The sequence below is a fragment of the Macaca fascicularis genome, chromosome 6 (genome assembly GCF_037993035.2).
Source record: "Macaca fascicularis isolate 582-1 chromosome 6, T2T-MFA8v1.1".
Taxonomy (NCBI): Eukaryota; Metazoa; Chordata; class Mammalia; order Primates; family Cercopithecidae; genus Macaca; species Macaca fascicularis.
The window spans coordinates 185,930,501-185,953,268 of record NC_088380.1 but is presented as its reverse complement, the minus strand read 5'-3'; the positions used below and the strand labels follow the sequence as shown (position 1 = coordinate 185,953,268).

Sequence of the window (22,768 nt, the reverse complement as noted above, 5' to 3'; positions counted from 1 at the left end):
TACAATATCTACTTTAAAGTCTTTGTCTCATAATTCCAACATCTATGTCATCTTGGGGTTAGTGTCTGTTGTCTTTCCTTTGAATTGTTGAAAATTTTCTGACTTATGTATTTCATGTGATTCTGCATTGCATCTTGGACATTTTGAATATTATGGGCCTCTGGGTATTCAATTCTTCCAGAAAATGTTAGGGTATTTTTTCCAGCAGGCAATTTAACTGATTAAGTCTTGGTCACCAGTTTCAATCCATCTCCTATGGGCTGTGGTTCTAATGTCAGTCCAGTTTTCTAAGTACTTTCAGTGCTATTTGCATCTCTCTTTGCCCAGTGTCAGACCTGAACAATTATTGCGTCAGACCTATATATGTATAGACCAGGGGAGAGCCCCAGATTGCATAAACAACTGTTATGAGATCACTTTCTTGAGCTTCCTTATCTTTGTCACCACCTAGACACCTTTCCAGCTCTCAGGAGCCACTTCCTCTTCCTGATCATCAGGTTAGAAATCCAAGGGTTTAGGTTCTCCTCTCTGCTACACACCTCATGGATACATCACTTCCAGGTCCAAGTAGCAGGAAGATAGTGAGGGAAGAAAAGCAATGGGGATTCTCCTAAACCTTTTTGGCCCAGAGATCCTCTAACCAGAGTGAAGGGTTCTTAACTGAGGTTTAGATGCCTGCTCAGCCATCTCTGTCCTCACCACAGGAATGCCCGAGTGCCACAATGATCTCCTTTCAAATTCCAGTTTCCTTCCCAAATCTGCCTGTTATTACTTTTGATGGTGCCCAGACAGCTGCTCCATGCCTTAGTTACATTTAGCATGAGAGAGAAAGTGGAGCATGCTCATTCCATTTAAAGGGAACCCAGTACCACCCAGTTACTTTATTTCCAACAATTACATCACTGGAGGATTAACTCTTAAACAGGAACTTCCTAAGAATATAAATGAAGAATTCTGATTGAAAGATTCCTCACTTTATCCAATCACTTTTTGCATTAATTTTTATTAAAAATTGACACATAGAAAAATTTTTTAAATGACCAATGAACATCTCTACATCCACCACAAAAAAAGTTGACTAATTTTGTACATATTTATTTGAAAATATGCTGCCAACATCATGACTTTTCAAACTTAAAAAAACTTCTGCATGCATCTCCTAAGAATTAGAACATTATCCGACGTAACTCAATTATCACTTCTAGAAAAATCAAACACACCACATTTATCTAATACCCATTCCATCTTCCTATTTCCCCAAATAGCCCCTCAAATGTCTTTTATATGTTTTTTTTTTAATGAATCAGAAGCTAATAAAGGATCACACTTTCCATTCGATTATCTCTCTTGCCTTAATCTAGAAGAGACCACTTTTTGTTTTATTACATTTGCTTTTTGAAAAGTCCAGACCAGGGCCAAAATGCACAAACTATGGCTTACAACCTCACACCCCTGCATAGGGCCACAGTGGAATGTGTGAAAGATCAGTTTGGCTTCATTAACTATGAAGTAAGAGATAGCAAGAAGCTCTTTTTCCATGTGAATGAAGTTGAGGATGGCCTTGAGCTCCAGGCAGGAGATGAGGTGGAGTTCTCAGTGACTCTTCATCAGCGCACTGGCAAGTGCAACACCTGGAATGTGTGGCGGGTCTGTGAGGGCCCCAAGGCTGTTGCAGCTCCTCGACCTGAGCAGTTGGTCAGTCCCTTGAAGAACATCACCCTGGATGATGCCAGTGCTCCTCGCCTAATGGTTCTTCATCAGCCAAGGGGACCAGATAACTCAATGGGGTGTGGAGCAGAAAGAAAGATCCGTCAAGCTGGTGTCATTGACTAACCACATCTACAAAGCACATCATTAATCCACTATGATCAAGGTAGGGGGACTCTGGTGAAGGTTTCTGAATATCTCCCTCTTCATTCCTCCCGAAATCTGGAATACTTATTCTTTTGAGCTATTACACCAGTTTTAACACCTTTCTCATGTTGTGTTTAAAAAGTACATTTAAGAAAACCATTTTAAAATAAATTTAAAAAAAAATTCCAGACCAGTTGTCCTGTACCAACTCTGGACTTGTCTATTTCCATAATGTGTAATTCAACTTGTTCCTCTACTCCTTGTATTTCTTTAAATAGGAAGATAAGTCTAGACAAAAGATTTAATTAAATTTGGGGTAAACATTTTTGGCAGTACATCAAGGATGATCACACATGCTTCATACTGCGTCCTATCAAGAGCCACATAATGTTGGCTTATTCCAGAAGTAGGGAAATGCAGTTTGACAGCCAAATCTCATTGTAAAGGCGATTCTTTTGCAATAGGTATCTGTGATCTTCTGACACCTTGTAAACAAAGTTCCTTAAAATTTTTTTCACCTAATGGGTTTTACCATTGATTTTTGCCAGATTTAATTACATTAAGGGTTGTAAAATGGTAATTTTTCCAAATCTATCATTCTGTGTACATTTAAAAGAAGACATTCTTCAAATAATTTTATAACGAGTTTTCTTTTTTCTCTACTTTCATCATTATGAACTTCTTTTCCTTCTTAGCATTATCAGCAATATCAGTGATTATTCTTTTTGATTTTAAGTTGTCCTAAATTTGGCCCGTGAGAATACCTTCGACTTGGCGCCTGTCCCCTTCTGACATTACCCCATTAGTCTTCAAATACTATCTTGCTTTTCATTTTATTTTCTTAATAAAAAAAAGTATTTTAGCCACACCACCCACTTCCCCTGCTCCAAACATGGAATCAGCCACTTCTCCAAGGAACTCTGGTTCCTGTTAGTGGGGAATGGCATTTAGGAACCAAAATTTGGGTACTAAGCATGCTCACCACTACTGGGTACAATGTTAAATATTGAGGTCTGTTTAAAAGCCTCATTTTCTTTGTAAATGTATTTAAATACATAAAACAATAACTTTCTGATAAGCTAAAACCAGTCAATTAAGAAATATACTGACTGCTTGGATTTAATTCTAATATTTTTCTCAGAAGGTCTGGCTAATTGTATTAGAATAATTTTTTTTTTATGATACCAACTGTGAATTCAATGAAAGTCAAATATAAAGTTGGAGGAAAAATGCCTGGGGGGAATTAAACATTTCAATTGATGAAAAGAATGCTTAATAATTAACTCTTCATATATAACTTTCCACAAAATAATTCCTAAAATATGTGTAATAAGAAGGCAATCTTATATGTGAAGTATCCAAAAGCAATTACACTTTCTGGACCTCAGCTAGCTTTACAGATTTAAGTACAATTATAATAAAAGCAGGCATAATTAGGGACTCATAAGAAAAAAGAATATAGTTGTGAGTCAATTATTAAGATTAAGGTGAGAGGAAACCCTTATAGATAAAACAGTAACTTTAAATTACTGCAACTATGTCTAACTAGGCTACAAAACAAACAGTACTGTTGGGACCTCAGGTTGGAAATAAGTCTATAATCATCACAAAATACCAGATCCGAAGACCTAGATTCTAGTCTTGACTCTGTTCACTAAGTTCAGGTTCTTCATTAGTACAATGAAAGGCTATAATTAAACCTCTCCTGGATCTAATGAGCTACCAGACATGTAGCCTCAGGTTCTGCCAAATATATCCCTTCTGCAACAGATAACAAAGTATGTGCTTAACAGTCTTTCCAGCTGCTTCAGTTAATCCGCCTTCTACGATACTATAATAGTACTCAGTTCAGTTATATAAAACTATGTCAATTTAAGAAATGACAGAAGATAAGTAAGAGAGTCTACCTTTGGGCAAGATTTTAAGAACTAAATTCTAAATTAATAAAACTACATTTTTTAATAATAAAGGACTTTTACGTTTACACACACATGCATATGTGTATATACGTATGTTTACATATATAAGTTGCTGGTGGGATAGCTCATAAAAAGAGCTTTATTATTTCCAGGTGAAGAGTTAAATTTAAATAATTCCTTTTTATGTTTAGCTTCCCTTTATGAAAATAAGCGCTTCCTATGTTGGCTGGCTATTTTAAAGAAGGCCACACACTTATTTACATTATTAATAACTCAGTGACTGTTTTTAAAAGAAAATTCACACATTGAAGCTTACTCTTATAAAGGGAATATAGTCTTATGAGAGAAACAAAATGTATATTTAACTATTTTTCATGATTTTTTAAAAGTTAGGCCTTTTACATTTTTTCTATCAATTAAATTTTCATAGGTTTTTAGAAGCCTTCAAATTTATGGTTCTTTTAAAACTTAGCAAGTCAGTGCTCTTCATAATTTCACTGATCAATGTTATCGTTACTTAGTGGCAACTAACATATTTCCTTCAGGAGAAGTAAAAAAGACAAATCTATTAGGAGTTTGTACCCTATTGATTATTCTCCTTATGACCCAAGGAGAAGTCCTGGATTATTTGAGAGATGAACTAAGCCTCATAGGCCTTATCTCCTCTAAGAAATCTCTGATACTGAGCGAGTGAGGAGCTGCAGATCAATGGTTTCCCATATTCCTTCCATTTATAGAGTTTCTCTTTAGTGTGAACTTTTTTGTGTCTACAAAGGTTTGATCTGTAACTGTAGGCTTTCCCACATTCCATACATTTATACAGTTTCTCCCCAGTGTGGATCCTCTCGTGTTCCGTTAAAAATGAATACTGGCTGAACGCCTTTCCACACTGATTACACTGATATGGCTTCTCTCCGGTATGAATCCTCTGATGCCTGTAAAGGTTAGATTTGCAACCAAAGGCTTTCCCACATTCCTCACATGTATAAAGTTTTTCCCCAGTATGAATTTTCCGATGTTCATTAAAGGATGAATACTGGTTGAAGGCTTTCTCACATTCATTGCATTGATAAGGTTTTTGTCCAGTGTGAATGCGCTGATGTTCAATAAGGGTTGCAATACGTGTGAAGGTTCTCCCACATTCCAGGCATTTATACAGCTGTTCTCCAGTATGAAGCCTCTGATGTTCAGCCAGAGAGGTAAACTGGCTGTAACCCTTCCCACACTCACTACATTTATAGGGTTTCTCGCCTGTATGGATTCTTTGATGCCTGTGAAGCTTTGCTCTGCAGTTGAAGGCCTTCTCACATTCACCACATTTATAGAGTTTCTCTCCAGTATGAATTCTCTGATGTACAGTGAGGGTTGAACACTGGCTAAAGGCTTTACCACACTCCCTACATCGATACGGTTTCTCTCCGGTATGCACTCTCAGATGTTTGATAAGGGTTGAACTGTTGCTAAATGCTTTCTCACACTCATTACACTTGTAAGGTTTCTCTCCAGTATGAATTCTCTGATGAGAAAGAAGGGATGATCTGTGGCTGAAGGTTTTTTCACACTCGTTACATTTGTAGGGTTTCTCACCTGTATGAATTCTCTGATGTTCAATAAGATGAAGATTCTGCTTGAAGCTCTTCCCACATTCATTACAGATGTGAGGTTTTCCTCCTGGGTAAATTTGGAAGCATTTCATGAGATCCAAATTCTGTTTAAAATCTTCCCCAAATGTATAATACATATTGGGTATCCTTTCTATAGGAACACTCTGTTGTGCGACGAGAGCTGTATTTATAAATAAGCTTTTCTCCAATTCAAGACTCGTATGGTTTCCATCTTCACTGATGGTTTTCTCATGCGAGACTATCATTTGCCTGAGAGGTTTCTTCTCTTGCTCCTCTTCTATCCTGCTCTCAAATTCCACAGCTTCTTCAGAGTTAAGGTCCCAGGGACCATCCTTAATGGATTCTTCCTTTATCATTCCCTGAGATGTTTCCTCTACAAAAACGTCCTGTCTATGAGGCAATGCTTCTGTTTCAGGCCAAGTCTTGAAACCTAAAATGAATCAGAAGAATTAATGCCTCCTCTGCTGGAAGAAACAAACTGATGTATCAGTGAGACAATAAAACTGGTAACAGTATATGTAAAAGCAGAGTGTACAATCAGATTTCAAATGCTGACCTGAATCTTGGGAAGAACAGGATGGGATAAAGGAAAGTGGGGTGAATGGGTTAAGGAATGGCATGGGAGAATACACAGGACAAATTAACAATGAAAATGAAGTGATTCCACCCAGGTAAAGTAAAGTTAGATGCAGAAGAACAGGCTGGGTAGAAGATATGAGGATACAGAAAAATGCCAAATGAGAAGCCCACGTTGAATTCCATGGGATACTCCACTCTGTCATCGTTTTCCACTCTGCATATACCAGGCAATGAAGCAGGCAGCCTACTTTCTCCTTCTTACTCACATGTCCCTTTCATTGTATTATCTCCCCATGTTCTCTCTGAAACTCCATACCCAATAATTTTTTAAATATTTGGATTGGTTTTCTTAAATTTCTTTATTTCATGTGACTGATTTTATATCGTAGTCTGCGAAGGGGGAAACAGTCTGTTAAAAAGAGGAAGGCTAGGCATGGTGGCTCACACCTGTAATCCCAGCACTTTGGGAGGCTGAGGCAGGTGTATCACCAGAGCTCAGGAGTTCGAGACCAGCCTGGACAACATGGTGAAACCCCGTCTCTACCAAAAATACAAAAAATTAGCTAGGTGTGGTAGCACGCACCTGTGGTCCCAGCTACTCAGGAGGCTGAGGTGAAAGGATCGCTTGAGCCTGGGAGGCAGAGAATGCAGTGAGCTGTGATCACACCACTGCACTCCAGCCTGGGTGATAGAGCAATGAGCTGTGATCACACCACTGCACTCCAGCCTGGGTGACAGAGCAGTGAGCTGTGATGACACCCCACACTCCAGCCTGGCAGAGAATCATCTCAAAAAAAAAAAAAAAAAGGAGTGGGGGGACGTTCAGGTTTTGAAAATTACAACAGCCCTGCAGCATGACTGTGACGATTCTATGTGATTAAAGTTTAAGATGCTCATTATAAAAAAGAGGAAAATATGGAGTAAATTGCCCCTGTGCAACAATCTATCCCTGGTGATTGGAAGAATAACAGTTTTTTTCATATTACCTTTCTTTGTATTTTCCCCTTTTAATTTTATCACAAAGAGAGACATATTCATTTCTTCTAATAAGCTGCAACCAAAAGACTGCACTCACTCTCTTTGTAGGACTCTCTTGAGAATAATGAAAACCTGCAGGAGAGTTGAAGTCAATATGTCTTAAAGTCCTGAAATATGTCCAAGTCCCAAGCTCAGCTTTGATTCTGGGTGAAAAGATTTAGTTTGAGGTGACTCTAAACTACTCTCTGTTGAAACCTGATTTCCTTTCATCAATCCATGACAGAAAATAGGTTAACATTAGATAACTGCAATTAGGTAATTGTGTGTACTTTAACCTATACAACTCAAACAAAATACAACTGCCTGAGCATCTCAGTAGAACTCAGTATTTCCAAGAGTTTCCCAAGAACTGCCTCTTTGTGACCTACGTGTCTATGAAGACTCTCTTGTGCCCATTTCCCAGCCTCTCACTTACCTAGACAGGTGTCTGAAGGGACTTCTCTTTCCTCCAAGCAGGGATCTTCTCCTTGTTGCAACTGATGAATCAACTTTGGCATTGAAAATGGAATCCCTGCTCATGAGGAAGGAAAGGAAGCTTGAACAAATAGCATGAAGAGCAATCCAAGAACTCACGTACTACTCACTCTGAACCGACACAGCAAAGGACGTGAGGCCTGAGAGGCAGACAAGGCAGCACTAGCACTTCTCAGGGGCACTGGAGCTGTCAATGGGTGGGGAAGGTCTCCGTTCAGAAACATTATAGGGCCCTGGCAATGAATGCCTCTAAGATGGGGGGTCCCTATATGTTTTTCAGAATCTAAACTGGGATCTACTCACTGGCCTACTCCAAGGAGGAAAATCTGATTGGCGGTGGGATGTGAGGGAGAGTGGAGGGTAGAGAAACAAATAGCAAGAAGGGCATCACAACAGGAATGTACACTTTCAACTCTACAGCAATTCAACCTTTCCGAGGGGCTCACTAGGGCAAAAAACTACAGGCTCGGAACCCCAAAGATGGATCTGTGAGGCGTTCCTATAACAGATTCTTCATCATAGGCAAAAATTCTTACCCAGTGAGACCAGGCTGCTGTAGTTCTCCAGCATCACCTCCCGGTACAAGGCTCTCTGGGCAGAGTCCAGGTGCAACCACTCGTCCTGGCTGAAGAACACAGCCACATCCCTGAATGTCACGGACTCCTGTAATGGCAAATGCACTCCTGCTCACCCAGGACCGTCTTCTTCAACGGAAGACATAGTAAGAAAGTGACAGTGGGATGGACAGAAAACCCCAGGATTCTAACTATTTCACATCAACTGTTTATGTAATTTTTGGAACCATCCATTAGCTATTTATTTAGTTAAACAAGTATTTATGGAATACTCACTGGGAACAATGACACATGCCACACGCAGTGGGAGGAGGGGAAGACAGGCAAAGTTCCTGCCAACAAGGAGTGTAAATACCAGCCTGGGATCTTTCTCAAGAGAAGGTGATGTGATGACAGAAGCAGAGAGTGGAGTGCTATGCTTGGAAGATGGATGAAAGGGCCACAAGCCAAGGGCTGCAGGGAAACACTAGACGGTGAAAAGGGCAAGGAAATAGATTTTCCCCGAGAGCCTCTAGAAGGACCCAGCCCTGCCGACAGCCTGATCTCAAGCCAGCAAAACTGAATTCAGACTTCTGACTTCCAGAACTGTAAAAGAATACATTTATGCTGTTTTAAGATGCTGCATTTGTGGTAATTTGTTATAGCAGCAGTAAGAAAGAAATACAATGTGAACAATTGAAGACCACCTACATATCTATCAATAAGGGAATGGAGAAGCAAATTATAGTATATTGATGCCATGAAATGTTATGCAGCCATTAAATAGAATGAGGTAGATCTCTATGACACTGGAATTTGACCTTCATATATTATTGATTCATATGAAAAAACCAGCCACAAAAGAATCTATATTTGTTGAAAAACTCTACATCTGTATATACATACATGATGCATGCAAAGCTATCTGGAAGAATACAAGCTGTCACCCTCGTTATTCTTTGATATTTGTGGAGAGGGGCAGAAAAGCAATCTTTCACTTATTACTTTATACCCTATCATTAGGCTTACAGTTTTTTACACTTTGGGAGATTGTGTGTATGTATGTTTGTGTGTTCCTTTGCTTTGAATTTTCTTAAATTCCACTTTACTATATTTATATATATATTTTGAGACAGAGTCTCGCTCTGTCGCCGGGCCAGAGTGCAGTGGCACGATCTCAGCTCACTGCAACCTCTGCCTCCCAGGTTCAAGCAATTCTCCTGCCTCAGCCTCCTGAGTAGCTGGGACTACAGGCGTGTGCCACCAGCTAATTTTTGTATTTTTAGTAGAGACGGGGTTTCACCGTGTTGGCCAGGATGGTCTCGATCTCTTGACCTCATGGCCCACCTGCCTCAGCCTCCCAAAATGTTGGAATTACAGGCATGAGCCACTACACCTGGCCTATTTTAATTTATATGTTGACTTTTTAGTTAGACCTCTTTGTATTTTTAGTGGTTACTTGAATAATTATAATATGCATTTTTGGTTTCTCATCACCTATTTAGAGCTAATATATCATTTCACATAGAATGCAAGAATATGGCAAGTATAGAGGACATCACCACTCTTCTTTATGCTATAGTTGTTACAAAGATTTTCCCAGTTTAGAGAGTTGATGGCACTCACCGAACTTCACTGAGCATATTCATGTTAAGGTTTTTATTTAAAGGCAAAGGGTACAACACAGCAAGAGAGAGAGTTCAGGGAAGCACTACAAAACCAAGAGACACTCCATGTGCAGCCTCCCTTATTTGCACAGACCATGCCATGACTCTGGATCTGTGTGAAGAATCTTGGTGTCGGAGAGCTCAAAGGAGGAACTCTCAGCAGGGGCACTGTATGTAATCAAGCAAGTCCTGTCAAATCTTTAAGGCCAGTCGCAAGCCATCAGTAAGGAAGCTTACCAGGAGTAGCCACTGGCATTGAGATCTTAAAAATACACAAGCCAGGCCGGGCATGGTGGCTCACACCTGTAATCCCAGCACTTTGGGAGGCGGAGGCAGGTAGATCGCCTGAGGTCAGGAGTTCAAGACCTTCCTGGCCAACACAGTGAAACCCCGTCTCTACCAAAAAAAAAAAAAAAAAGTACAAAAATTAGCCAGGAGTGGTGGCGCATGCCTGTAATCCCATCTACTCAGGAGGCTGAGGCAGGAGAATCACTTGAGACAGAGCAAAACTCCTTCTGAAAAAACAAACAAAACAAAACAACAACAAACTCACACAAGCTGATGGCGGTGTTCGGTGGCTCACACCTGTAACCCTAGCACTTTGGGAGGCCAAGGTGGGTGGACTGCCTGAGCTCAGCAGTTCAGGACCAGCCTGGGCAACATGGTGAAACCCCATCTCTACTAAAAATACAGAAAATTAGCCAGGCTTGTTGCATGCACCTGTAGTCCCAGCTACTCAGGAGGCTGAGACATGAGAATTGTTTGAACCCAGGGAAGCTGCAGTGAGGCAAGATCACACCACTTCACTCCAGCCTGGGCAACAGAGCGAGACTCTGTCTCAAAAAAAAAAAAAAAATGCTGCCTTTATCTTGTTTTGGCCAAGAGTCAAAAAAATAGACATCCAAGAATTTCCAGAGAAAAATATAGAGCTTTTCCAGATAAAAAGATAGAGCTTTTCCAGTTCAGATGTTAAATAAATTCTATCTTCATGGTTATTATTTACATTATAACTGCCTACATTATAAACTCCCTCCTATAATACAATAGTATTATTTTGCTTTAAGCAGTCAGCTGCATTTTAAAGAAATCGAGAGGGAAAAAAAGTATTTTATATTTATCCAGATAGCTACCATTTCTAATGCTCTTCATTCTTCCTAAAATCAGAGTTCCCCTCTGGTATATTTTTCTTTTAACTTACATAACTTCCTTTTTAGTATATCTTATAGTACAGGCCTGCTGGCAATGAATTAGCTTAATTTTATTTTGCCTGAAAATGCCTTTATTTCATCTTGATTCTTGAAGAGTATTTTCATTGGATATAGAATTCGGGGTTGGTTTTTTTCTCTCTCTCTCTTTCAGCATGTAAAATGTCATTCTATTGCTTCAGGTCTTTGTCGTTTCTGATGAGAAGCCAATGGTCATTCAAATATTGATTCTCTGCATGTAGTACAGTTTTTCTCAGCCTGCTTTCAAATCTTTGGTTTCTGTGATTTCTCTATGACTTTCCCTAATATGGTAGAGACCAGCTAGCTATATGTGGCTACTAAATACATGAAATGTGGCTCTTCTGAATTGAGATATGTTATCTGTATAAAATACATACCAGATGATTTACTTAAAAACATATATACACACACATACCAACATATACATACACACACAAACATACATGCAAGTTATCTCAATAACAATTTTATATTGATTTCATGTGGAAATAATATTTGGACATACTGGGTCAAAGAAAATACATTATTAAAGTTAATTTATTTGCTTCTGTTTACTTTTTTAATGTGGCTGGTGGAAAATTTTATATTAGGTATGTGGCTTTCATTCTTGGTTCACACTATATTTCTATTGCATGTCATTGATCAATGATATGTATAGCTGTGACCTCCTTTGTATTTATCCAGGTTGAGATTCATCAAATGTTATAAATCTGTAAAATTATGTTTTTTACCAAATTTGATAAATTTTAGGCCATTATTTCCTTTTAATATAGTTTGTACCATTCTCTGTCCCTCTCCTTCTAGAACTCTAACTTCATATATATTAGACCTTTTAATATCATTTAATTGGTAACTGAGGCTTTTTTTTCTCCCTGTTTTTCAGATAGGATAATTTCTATCTTCAACTGTCACTGACTTCTACTTATGTTCATTTCCAAAAGTTAAGCCTATTCACTAATTTTTTTTTTTTTTTTACAATTTCAGTTATCTGACTTTTCAGTTTTAAAATTTCATAGTCTAGAATTACTTTTTTCACAATCTCTATTTCTCTGCTTGCATTTCCTATTAGTTCATTCTTTACATGTATATTTTCCTTTAAGTCCTTGAGCACAATTATAATAGTTGTTTTAAAATCTTTGTGAATTCTAATATCTGGGTCATCCAGGTCATTGTCTCTACTGATTGTCTTCCTCTTGAGTTTTGGTTGCTCTTTCTCATTTCTTCATATGCTACCTTACCCTGGAAATTGTATAGTACACAATGTGTAGAAACTGGATTTTGCTATGTTCCTTTGAAGAGTACTGAGTTTTTTTTAAGCAGGTAGTTAATTTAGTTGGAGTCAAATTCCAAACTCTGCCACCTCTCTAGCAGGCAGCATCAAATATCTTTGTTCAGTTCTTATTTGGGCTACTTTGAGTCTGTCCTGTGCATGTATGGTTCAGGGGTCAGCTAGAGATTTGGGCACAGTTTGTGCACAGAATTTGGGGCTTCCCTTCTCTGCCTCTCTCCTTTCCAAGATTCCTCCTCTCACTTTCCAACTGCTAAGTTTGCCTCAAACTCTATCTTGTGGTTCTTCACACCAGTAAGACTGCAAGTTTGTGACCAAGTTTTGATCATTCTATTGGTGCTGACTGTGGCCTACTCCCAGGCAAAAAGCTGTAAAAACCAGAAAATTTATCTGGTGACAATTCCTTCTTCCAAATATACACAGGTGTCCAATGTCTGCTTTTGACTTCTCTCCAGTACCTTAAGGTTGCTTATATTTTATCCAGAGTGTAGTAGTTATCCACACATGAATTCGTCTGAAAAGAGCTATTTCTCTATTACCAGAAGCTGGAAGCACATGTATCTTTTTGAAAATATATTTTAAAAACTCAGTGAGCCTAGCAAAGCTCATTAAATATTAAGAAATAAGAAAATGACAGACTCCTAGAACCCCAGATCTGAAAGACATCTTATCAATAATCTCATCCAGTTGTTCTCATGAGTGTGTGGTATCTCCCCCCACCTCCCTAGAGTGAGTAGCAATGTGTGAGAGTGTTTTATTTTTCACAATGACTAAGGGAGTCCTACTGGCATTTAAAAAAAGAGATCAGGGCCAGGCGCGGTGGCTCACCCCTGTAATCCCAGGCTCACGCCTGTAATCCCTCATGATCCCTGAAGCAGGAGGATCATGAGGTCAGGAGATCAAGACCATTCTGGCTAACAAGGTGAAACCCCATCTCCACTAAAAATACAAAAAATTAGCCGGGCGCCTGTAGTCCCAGTTACTTGGGAGGCTGAGGCAGGAGAATGGCGTGAACCTGGGAGGCGGAGCTTGCAGTGAGCCGAGAATGTGCCACTGCACTCCAGCCTGGGCGACAGAGCGAGACTCCATCTCAAAAAAAAAAAAAAAAAAAAAAAAAGCCGGGCGCGGTGGCTCACGCCTGTAATCCCAGCACTTTGGGAGGCCGAGGCGGGCGGATCACAAGGTCAGGAGATCGAGACCATGGTGAAACCCCGTCTCTACTAAAAATAGAAAAAATTAGCCGGGCGCAGGGGCGGGCGCCTGTAGTCCCAGCTACTCGGGAGGCTGAGGCAGGAGAATGGCATGAACCCGGGAGGCGGAGCTTGCAGTGAGCCGAGATTGCGCCACTGCACTCCAGCCTGGGCGACAGAGCGAGACTCCGTCTCAAAAAAAAAAAAAAAAAAAAGAGAGACATCAAGGCTGCTAATCATCTGGAAATGGAAGAGAAAGTACTGCACAAGGAAAGATAACTCCACCCAAAATGCTTATCATGTTCTCACTTAGAAACACTTGTTGTCTAAGCTGTATTTTTAAAATAAAGATGAGAATCTGGGTTGTGGCAGGTGGCATTATAGGAAGATTATAAGAAATGTGAAGTTTGTTAGGTTTCCAGCAATAGAAACTGACTTTGGCTCATTTACACGAAGGACCAGGTAGCTCCAGGGAACCTGATAGTCACAGAACTAGGCTTGGAAAATAAAACAGAAACTAGGGCAGCAACATTCTGGACCACGGCCAGGATCACACTAGGAAACCAGACTTGTGAGAATACTGTTGTCATGGAAAAGTAGATGGTACAGCCTCACCAGCATGAGACAGCTACTGCTTTTGCTGTGCCACTCCTCCTTCCTCTAGGAATTCAAGTTACTGATGTTGCCACAAATTACCAAACTGTATTCTACATCAGAGGTCCCCAACCTTTTTGGCACCAGGGACAGGTTTCGTGGAAGGCAATTCTTCCACAGACAGCAGGGTTGGGGGAATAGTTTCAGGATAAAACTGTTCTATCTCGGATCGCCAGGCATTAGGTTCTCATAAACAGCACACAACCTAGAGCCCTCACATGCACCATTCACAACAGGGTTCGTGCTCCTATGAAATCTAACGCCGCTGCCGATCTGACAGGCGGCAGAGCTCAGCTGGTAATGCTCGCTCACCTGCTGTTCACTTCCTGTTGCACAGCCTGGTTCCTAATAGGCCAGGAGCTGGTACCGGTCTGTAAAACCGGGGGTTGGAGACCTTTGTTCTGTTCCTGCTTCCTCATATCTCTAGCTCCTGATTGAAAGTCTGAAGTAGGTCCAGCTTGGGTCACAAGCCTGTACCTTATCTATAATTAAAGCTAGAAAAGTAAGTATCTGGTGATTTTTGTTTGTTTGTTTTTGAGATGGGGTCTTGCTCTGTCGCCCAGGCTGGAGTGCAGTGGCATGATCTCGGCTCACTGCAACCTCCGCCTCCCAGGTTCAAGAGATTCTGCTGCCTCAGCCTCCTGAGTAGCTGGGATTATAGGCACATGCCACAATGCCCTGCTCATTTCTGCATTTTTGGTAAACATATTCTGATTGGCAGTTGGTCGAAAGAGTTATCATCAGTAGAAAGGAATGTCTGGGTCGTGATAAGGGGTTGTGGAGACCCAGGTTTTGTCAGGCAGATGAAACCTCCAAGTAGCAGGCTTTAGAGAGAATAGACTGTAAATGTTTCTTATCAGACTTAAGGTTTGTGTTGGTATTAATGCTGGAGGGGTACAATGAGGCATGTCCAACCCCTACTTCCCGTCACGGCCTGAACCAGTCTTTGAGGTTAAATTTCGAGGGTCGAGGAGGAAGTCCAATCAGACAGCTGCAGGGGGCCTTCTAATTTTATTTCTGGCTTATACCCCTATACCTCAGAATGTAACAGTATTTGGAAACAAGATCTTTAAAGAGGTAATTAAGTTAAAATGAGGTCTTTAGGCTGGATCCTAATCTAACATGGCATGTGCTTATAAGAAGAAGAGATTAGGACACAGACATGCTCGTGCACAGGATAAGCCACGTGGCAGGAGGCAGCGAGAAGGCAGCCATCAACCAGCCAAGGAGGCCTCAGGAGAAGCCAGACTCGCCCACACCTTGATCTTGGACTTCTAGCCCCCAGAACTGCAAGAAAACACATTTCCACTGTTGAGGCCATCTCGTCTCTGGTATTTTGTTATGGTGCCCTGGCACACCAATACAGGCTCCATGCTCTGCAAACAGGACACTCACGGCAAACCCAACTTCCATCTTTACCGCCAATCTGTTCCCCTAGGCCTTAGAATACTTCCAGAAAAAAAAAAAAAAGCATTCTTTTTCTTTTAAAATTTCATTTGCTTTTAAAAAAGTATACAAATTAAACATAATCAGAAACTAAAATTAAATTAAACTTCAGAAAAAAATGTATAAATTGAAAACAAAAACAAAACAATGTAAGTCATACTAAATCCTATTACTCAAGACAAGTTGTTCCTTTTAGAAATATATTCCAGGTTTTGGCCGGGCGCGGTGGCTCAAGCCTGTAATCCCAGCACTTTGGGAGGCCGAGACGGGCGGATCACGAGGTCAGGAGATCGAGACCATCCTGGCTAACACGGTGAAACCCCGTCTCTACTAAAAAATACAAAAAACTAGCCAGGCGAAGTGGCGGGCACCTGTAGTCCCAGCTACTTGGGAGGCTGAGGCAGGAGAATGGCGTGAACCCGGGAGGCGGAGCTTGCAGTGAGCTGAGATCCGGCCACTGCACTCCAGCCTGGGCGACAGAGCATGACTCCGTCTCAAAAAAAAAAAAAAAAAAGAAATATATTCCAGGTTTTATATCCAATTACACACACATGGGTTCTTTTGACTATTTTCTAAACAGTATGAAAACAGACACATGCTAAAGAATAGAAAGGATACAAAAGAACACGCAGTGCCAAGTTAGGGATTCTCTCCTGACTCCAACTAGCGGTCCCATTCTACAGGGAACTAGCAGTGGTTACACATGCATCCTTTTTTAATGGGAAAATTCTCAATCCTGCTTTACTAGCATTTCATGGATCTTTATCACATCTGCATATAGAAATCTTTTTTTTTTTTTTTAAACACACAGGGTCTCACTCTGTTGCGTAGGCTGGAGTGCAATAGTGCAATAAATCATAGCTCACAATAGCCTTGAACTCCTGGGCTCAAGTGATCTTCCCACCTGAGCCTCTCGAGTAGCTGGGACTATAGATGTGTACCACCATGCCCAGATAATTCTCTTGTTTTTCTGTAGAGCCAGGGTCTTGCTATGTTGCCCAGGCTGGTCTTGAGCTCCTGGCCTTAAGCCATTCTTCCACCTTAGCTTCCCAAAGAGCTGAGATTACAGGCGTGAGCCACTATGTCCAACCTCAAACCTCATTCTTTTTTTTTTTTTGTCGCCAGGCTGGAGTGCAGTGGCGCCATCTTGGCTCACAGCAACCTCTGCCTCCCTGCCTCAGCCTCCTGAGTAGTTGGGACTACAGGTGCACACCACCACACCCAGCTAATTTTGTATTTTTAGTAGAGACAGGGTTTCATCATGTTGGCCAGGATGGTCTCAATCTCTTGACCTCATGATCCACCCACCTTGGCCTTCCAAAGTGTATTCCTTTTCATTAGTGCATGATATATTCCACTGTATAAATACCATAACTATTTTAACCATTTTCCTTATTTAGTATTATTTAGATGGTTCCTGTTTTTTGCTGTCACAATGCACAATGACCAGTCTCATATGGATATCTCTGGGTATGCCTATGTTTATAAGATAAACTGTTAGACACTGAAGTATTAGATCAAAGTCTATGCATATATATATATACATAAACACACACACATATGTACATATATGTGTATAAAGCAAAACTCTGTCTCTTAAAAAGAGACACATATGTATACACATATATGTACGTGTGTGTGTGTGTATATATACACACATATATATATAGTTTTGTTTTGTTTTTTTGAGACAGAGTCTCGCTTTGTCACCCAGGCTGGAGTGCAGTAGCACGATCTCAGCTTACTGCAACATCCACCTCCTGGGTTCAAATGATTCTCCTGCCTCAGCCTCCCAAGTAACTGGGATTACAGGCATGTGCCACCAGACCCAGCTAATTTTTGTATTTTTAGTAGAGACAGAGTTTTGCCACATTGGCCAGGCTGGTCTTGAACTCCTGACCTCAGGGTGATCCGCCTGCCTTGCCCTCCCAAAGTGCTGGGATTACAGGCTATATTCATATTTTGATTCTGACAGATGTGGAAGATTATACTTTCCCAAGATGACCGCATCAATTTCTCTCTCATCTTACATGCTCTTTGTCTAATGTGACACTGACATTTCTCCCACCAAGAAGTGAGTTCTATGTTTCCTTCCTTTGAAGCTGTCCAGTAGAATTCAATGGAAATGATCTATGTAACTTCCAAGGAAAGGTAGTAAAATAACACACCTCTCGCCTGGCTCACTGGATGCTCACTTTTGGAGCCTAGTCACCATGTTGTGAGCCCAAGACACATGGAGACATTACAGGTAGATGCTCCTTCCAACAGCTCTATCTGTGATCACAGCAGTGAGCCAACAGCAAGCATCAACTACCCAACACGTGAACGGCTGAGGCTTCAAATGATTCTATAGCCTCCAGTCTTTACATCTCTCAGCCGAGACACCAGACTTTGTGTGGCAAGCTGTTTCTCCCACATACCTGCATTCCTGACCCAGAGAAACTGTGAGAAATGATAAATGATTACTGTTATTTCATATCCCTAATCTTCTTACTATATAGCATGTATATCCTTCCATGTTAAAAATACAATTCTACTTCACACTGTAATTTTTTACAGTGTAATTGGGATGCCATAAGGAGAAGAAAGAGAGAACAGAGCAGGTGAATATCCAAAGTAATAATGGCTGAGAATTTTCCAAAATTAGCGGCAGACACCAAACCTCAAATCCAGAAAGGTCAGAGAAGAACAAGCAGGATGACTACCAAAATATCTACACCTAGGCATATTATATTAAAACTTTAGAACACCAGAAGCAAAGGGAAAACCTTGAAAGGAGACAGGGAAAAAAATCTTACCTATAGAGAACAAGGATAAGAATGACAGTGGATTTTCTCATGAGCAACATGTAAACAAGAAGAGAGTGAAACAAAATATTTAAAGTGCTGAGGGAAAAAAATCACCAATGTAGAATTCAATATCCAGAGAAATTATCCTTCAACCAGGATGAGAAATAAAGCTTTCTCAGACAAACAAAAACTAAGGGAATTCATCACCAGCAGTCCTCCTTTGTCATGGGGAAGGAAAATAACATAGATCAGAAACTTGAATCTATGTGAAGACAGGCGGGAAGACAGAGAAGGAACAAATGATGATAACATAAAATCTTGTATTTTCCTTACTCTTGATTTAGAAGATAACTATTTGCTTAAATGAACAATAGTAACAGTGTACTGGGTGGTGACAGCATATGGATGAGTGAAATGAATGGCAGCAACGCCATAAGGAAGAGGGGAAGGAAGGAGGAGTGCTCTGTTATAAGACACCTCCATTACCCATGGGGCAGTATAATGTTATTTGAAGGCAGACTTCGATTAGTTGTAAATTTATATTGAAAACTATAGGGTAACCACTAAAAAAAAGTTTTTAAAGCATAATTGATATATGTACAGAGAGCAGAAAGATCCATGGTTGCCATACTGATATAAATAAATGTTTGAATAAATAAATAAATGGAGAGACGTGACAATCCTCCATACAGATTTCCAAATAATGTATGTCGATTCTTCACCTCTAGGAGTGGTGCCTATCTCGCCACGCCGTGTCGTCTTTCTAAGGAATACAGTATATGGGAAGGCAGAAAAAGAAGGTAACTGTATAGTGGAGAAACTTGACAAACAGTGCCTCAGGCAGGTGATAAAGAGGAACAGCAACAGGGATAAGTCATGTTATTAGTATGCAATTGTAGTATGATGTGATCAGACTGACACTTCATCTCTGTGACCTTCCTCCCCAAAACCCAAACCCCAGGCTAATAATGAGAAAAAGCATCACACAAATCACAATGGAGGGGCATTCTACAGAATACTCAACCAGTGCCAGGCACGGGGACTCACACCTGGAATCCCAGCATTTTCAGAGGCCAAGGCAGGTGGATCACTTGAGGCCAGGAGTTCGAGACCAGCCCAGTCAACAAGGTGAAACCCTGTCTCTATTGAAAATTCAAAAAATGAGCAGGGCATGGTGGCACATGTCTGTAATCCCAGCTAGTCGGAGGCAGTAAATATGCTTATAGTTACTACTTTTGGGGGTTCTTTTTGAGACAAGGTCTCACTCTGTTGCCCAGGCTGGAGCGCAGTGGCACAATCATAGCTCACTTGCAGCCTCGAATTCCTGGGCTCAAGTGATCCTCCTACCTCAGCCTTCTTAGTATCTGGGACTATAGGTGCTGCCACACCCAGCTACTTTATTTTTAATTTTTTATAGAGACAAGGCCTCACTATGTTGCTCAGGTTGGTCTTAAACTTCTGGGCTCAAGCAATCCTTCTGCCTTGGCCTCCCAAAGTGCTGGGATTATAGGTGTGAGCCACTGTGCCCAGCTACTACTGTTATTAATGCTCACAGCAACTCAATGAGGTATGTATATTATTAACCCCACCAAAATTGAGGAAATGGGGTACAGAGAGATAAAATAACTTGCTCAGGGCCACATCCCTAGCTTGGATCCGAAGCCATGAAGTCAAGCTCCAGAGTCCATATTTCTAGCCTATGGGCTATTGGAAAAGGAGTCAATGAAAAATAGGCTTTGGGGTTATGGCAGAAGAGAAAATGCACAGAAGGGAGAGGACTAGGAAAGGGAGCTGGTGTGAAGGAAAGATGGGACTTCCACGTCGGAATGACAGACAGGAATGCTAGGGAAAAAGGTTAGGTCTGAGGACAGAGTTGGGGAAGATACTCAGAAAGCTGAGGGTTAAAGTAATGAAAATGGATCTCGAATGGGGAAAGAACAAGATAAAAGAGCCCAGGTAGGAAGGCTAAACTAGCAGGGAAGAAAGAGAAGAATCAGAGAAGGAAAGAGAGGCATCAATTAGACAGGTGAGAGGGACATCTGGACAGCTTAACATCCCTGCTGCGCTAGGAGGGGAAGGCCCCAGGCCTGCGTCCTCCCCACCTCTGGGCTTCAAAGCCCAAGCCATGCTGAACTCCTTCTGGGATGCCCTTAGTCTACTCTAAGCACCAGTATCAGTCCTGGCCTCCAGCATAAACTCAGAATGCCCCCACTTCTGGGATATTTCCCCTGAACATTTAATTATGTTTCCTAAGATCGAGACCACGAACTCCCAGAAGATGGAAACGACGGCTTTCCTTTCTCCATCCCTGCGTGCTGCCCAGGGTCCTGTACACAGGGCTCGGTCAATGCTGTGGAGAGTGTCTTCCAGCCCTTCCACATCTTAGCCCCAAGTGTGACTATATCCTCTGTGAAGACAAAGACAGCTTCATGCCCCATTCTCCCCACCAAGCTCCACTGCAGCCGGAAGCATATGCTCAGAACTGCCTCAAATGTTGATCACAAAGTGAGTGGGGTGAATTGAGAGTGGTCTGGGGACAAAAGAGGCACATTCCTCAGCAGCCCCTCGCTAAGCCCAAGACACTGGGAAAAACTTTTGAGGCTCCGGATTCTTCATCGTTTTAGTTGGACCAAAAAGTACCTGGACAGAGTCTGGAAACGTGTCTACCATCTCTGCATCCAGAAGCCGACGGATGAAAAAGACAAACTTGACTCACTCTCACCTGAGCGGGCAGCAGATCCACAGCCATCCCTTCCTCCTCAGCGCTCCTGCCCAGGGAGAGCAGTGTGGACACCACACAGTGGGTCTGCAGAGGAAAAAGGTGTCAAGAGGAACCCTGGTGTCAGGAGATGGCTTGGACAGAGGAAGTTACAACCGCCCATAACGTCCATCAGGTCTCAAAAAAGCCACCCCACATAATGACGTAAACCAAGACAAGCATTCACTAGGGCAATTTGCCAACCTCCACCCCTTCTCCATACTTCTATTTCTGCACTTCGACTCTTTAACTTCCACTTGAGGGCCTCTCAGCTACCTCTAGGCAAACTGTGACTCACCCATGGATGTCTGGAGTCCTTAGCTAGCTTTAAACTGCACGCCCTAACAGTTGCAATGAATATCCAGTTTCCTCGGGTGCCACTTTCCAGCCTAGCTAGCTGATCCTCAGCCTGACTGCCCTGCCTCGCCCTTTCCTCCCTGTGGAAGCCATGATAAACAGGCTTCCCCGCATCTCCACCCTAGTGACAGACCCCACTGCTTGCCCTGAGTGGCCCTTCCGTAGAGTGCTATGTTCTCCCCAAGAAACTGTGGGCATAATCCAACCACTCAGCTTTCCCAGCCTCTCACTACATCTTCGCCGGGACTTTACCCAAAGTAACAGGATTAAGACACTGTCCCCACCCAAGACACATGCCAGAGCTTTGCTGTCCCTCCTAAATAATACTCCACAGGTGCCGCCTCCAATGGCATCCACAGACAGAAACAGCCGTCGCTGCCCAAACACAAATCCCCGGTGGGAGGGGTGGAAACCGTGCCTGCCCCACAGAGAGCAGGGGCAGAGGCTGCCTGGGGCAGCCAGGCAAGTGTGAGGGCCTCCAGGCCTGCGATCTGCTGCGACTCCTCAGGGTGCCCGTGGCATGGAGCCAACCTGGGGCTCTGCTGGGCCAGCTCCAGCGAGTGCCTCGACCAGCCCAGGGGAAGCTGCCGTGCAAGGCCTCGGTCACGCGGCGACGCGCACCTCCTCCCAGGAAGGGGTGAGTGCTTTCCAGGCAGTATTTTTAATCTTCGCATTTACAAACGTGACGGAGACTGAGAATCAGGACGTCGTGACCTGCCCAAAGTCACAACGGAAAGTAGTAGAGCCGGGAAGGGAATCCTGATCCAAGCCCCAGGCCCCAGTTACACCTGGACAATGGCCTCGCCACCCTGCCTCGGTTTCCCCCGGACAGAGCGGGAACCACCCTCTCCGTTAGCAGGGATGCGCGGGTGCGTTCGGGCGATGCGCCAGTCCGCTGCCTGGCACCGGAGCGCTCTTGGCGGGCATCAGCTACTGCTTTTATTATTTCCGTTACTGAGAAGAAAACGCACAGAAGAAAACCGCAGCATGAACAATGACAAAAGGCTGGCACCCCCACCTCAACGGCCCGGCGCACCCAGCTCACCCGGCGAGGCGCTCCCTCCGCGGGTCTCCGGCAGTCCAGGCCGCTCCCGACGCGCCCCGGACCCAGTGGCCAAGGGCCCCTAGCCGCGCAGGGCTGCTCCCAGAAGCCCAGACGAGGCTGCACGCGGCCCACTGGCTGGAGAGGCCCGGATCCACGCCGGCCCGGAAGAGGCCACTGCGAGCGCCTCGGCCCCAGGCCGGCAATTCTAGCCAAGCCGGGATGGCCCAAGCCAGGAGAACCCCCGAAAGGCCGCGAACTGTCCCCGAAACCCCGCCGACCCCGGGAGAACTACCACTCCCGGCATG

General features: G+C 42.5%; 1 protein-coding gene across 6 annotated transcripts; it reads right to left on the bottom strand.

The window, feature by feature from the left end:
- Positions 1–985: 985 nt before the first annotated feature.
- On the bottom strand, positions 986–22,744 carry ZNF354C (zinc finger protein 354C). 6 transcript variants are annotated; one of them, XM_073994973.1, is made up of 5 exons: positions 22,437–22,744; positions 20,944–21,109; positions 8,026–8,152; positions 7,431–7,526; positions 986–5,828 (listed from the first exon to the last, which is right to left on the bottom strand). In XM_073994973.1, exons 2-5 carry the CDS (start codon positions 20,971–20,973, stop codon positions 4,414–4,416), a joined length of 1,668 nt encoding a protein of 555 aa, XP_073851074.1. In that variant the 5' UTR covers positions 20,974–21,109; positions 22,437–22,744; the 3' UTR covers positions 986–4,413. The 6 variants fall into 6 exon arrangements, with proteins under 6 accessions (XP_073851074.1, XP_045250583.2, XP_065403213.1 ...); XM_045394648.3 differs by having other exon boundaries at positions 21,026–21,109; XM_065547141.2 differs by having other exon boundaries at positions 22,464–22,744.
- Positions 22,745–22,768: the final 24 nt, after the last annotated feature.